This window comes from Pavona decussata, unplaced genomic scaffold (assembly GCF_977016875.1).
Source record: "Pavona decussata unplaced genomic scaffold, jaPavDecu1.1 SCAFFOLD_128, whole genome shotgun sequence".
Taxonomy (NCBI): Eukaryota; Metazoa; Cnidaria; class Anthozoa; order Scleractinia; family Agariciidae; genus Pavona; species Pavona decussata.
The window spans coordinates 3,268,432-3,270,123 of record NW_028145542.1 but is presented as its reverse complement, the minus strand read 5'-3'; the positions used below and the strand labels follow the sequence as shown (position 1 = coordinate 3,270,123).

Genomic DNA, 1,692 nt, shown 5'->3' with positions numbered 1-1,692 from the left:
AAATCTCGAAAAAATCCAAAAATCGGCTGTATTTCGAAAAATAAACCCCAGCAGGTTTGTAAACTCATTAATATCTTTCTACAGACTGAAAATGAGGATAGGTTAGGTTTTCGACTGTGGCCGCCCTATGCTCGATTTTCCTGTGCACTCGCTCGTAAAATGTCTTCCATTTTTGCATAGCAGGTCTGATAAATCCTCCTTCCGTTAAAAATAATTGATCACCAGCGAATGCCCGTCATGGATTTAATATCTTGCACAATGATAAACGAGACATTCGAAAACAATTTCACTACTGAACCAGAAGCATTAAGAATAACTCGCACGATTGTGTTCAGTCTGATATCAGCACTCGCTTTGGTTGGAAACTATGTGGTTTGCCGAGCAGTATGGAGATATCCTGGCCCCAGACCCATTGCACATTACCTCGTCAGTAATTTGGCTTTTGCTGAAATTGTCAGCATAGTTTGTTTGGTATTTACGTTTCACGCTTATGAACCGCCATGGTCTTGGAAGCTGGGGCATGTGATGTGCAAGATTCTGGAGCCTCTACAAGTAACAAGTCTGCTGGTCGTCACAACAACTTTGGCCATCGTTGCTGCCTATCGCTGTGTTTTACTCATCAAGCCAATGGTAAGAAAACCAACTCGAAGACAAACATGCTGTGTTATACTTGTTTCGTGGGTAGGGGCCGTTGGGTTGTCACTTCCTACAGGACATTTTCGTGTGGTGAATTCATACGGAGACAAATGTGAGATTCATTATTGCGAAGAACTGTTTCCTGAAGGCTACAAGCACTACCGGAATATTTATTCAGTCGTTCTTTTCGTCATCAACTTTGCCCTACCACTTGTTATTATGACGATATCTTATTTCGTAGTCAGCAGCAAAATTAGGCAACATGTCCTTGTCGTGCAAAGGCTTCGGGACCATGCAGGCAATGCGAGTAAATTTTCCTTAGTTCTGCCATCAACGGGTGGCAAGGAACAAATTGGCGTCATGAGCCAAATGGCGCATGCAAAACACGAAACAATAGAACTCTCGAAAATTGTAAAAAATGTTATCACAGAAATGAAGGAAGGAGAGCCGCAAAGAACGAAACGGCACCTGAAACAAAACGACGTGAGGAGTGGAATCGGCGAAAACCTACAACATGACCAAACCACGCCGTCAACAGAGTACAACCAACAGAACAAAGACACGTTTGAACTGGAGAACGATATCTTAAAAATGGTTTATGCACTTGTGTTAATTTTTGTAGTTTGTTATATTCCTTATCAAGTTCAGTTTCTTCTGAGAAAATTTAATGTTGAAGCGTTTGCATTCTGGCCATACCGTCAAATTGTTGCCAGAGTTTCGTTTACTCTAACTTGCGTACCAAGTGCTTTGCATCCGGTGTTTTATGGTCTAATGAGCAAGTTTTATCGCAAATCCTTTATAAGGATATTTTCATGTAGGTAGTGAATGCTATGATTCACTTTGTTAAAAAATTGGCCTGTATGGTGTACATGTACGAGTTAATCTAGCAAAATGCATGAACGTTTTTCTTTCCAAACATCAAATATCTGTGAATAAAATTCTTGAGCACAATATGAATATGAATATATGAAACATATATTTTGAACTGCGGAAGAAAGATTTAATAGAAGAAGGATCCTCGCAGTTAGAACTCAACTTAGGCAGTTGCAAAAAGAA

At 40.1% G+C, this 1,692-nt stretch overlaps 1 protein-coding gene across 1 annotated transcript; it reads left to right on the top strand.

Annotated features, from left to right (window-relative positions):
- The first annotated feature begins 237 nt into the window (after positions 1–237).
- Positions 238–1,458, top strand: LOC146469005 (orexin/Hypocretin receptor type 1-like). The gene has a single exon (XM_085124102.1). The coding sequence runs from the start codon at positions 238–240 to the stop codon at positions 1,456–1,458; it is 1,221 nt and encodes a 406-aa protein (XP_084980228.1).
- Positions 1,459–1,692: the final 234 nt, after the last annotated feature.

What these genes read in the sequence shown, in the direction of transcription:
- LOC146469005 (XM_085124102.1), top strand. Translation starts at nt 238, where the DNA reads ATGGATTTAATATCTTGCACAATGATAAACGAGACATTCGAAAACAAT.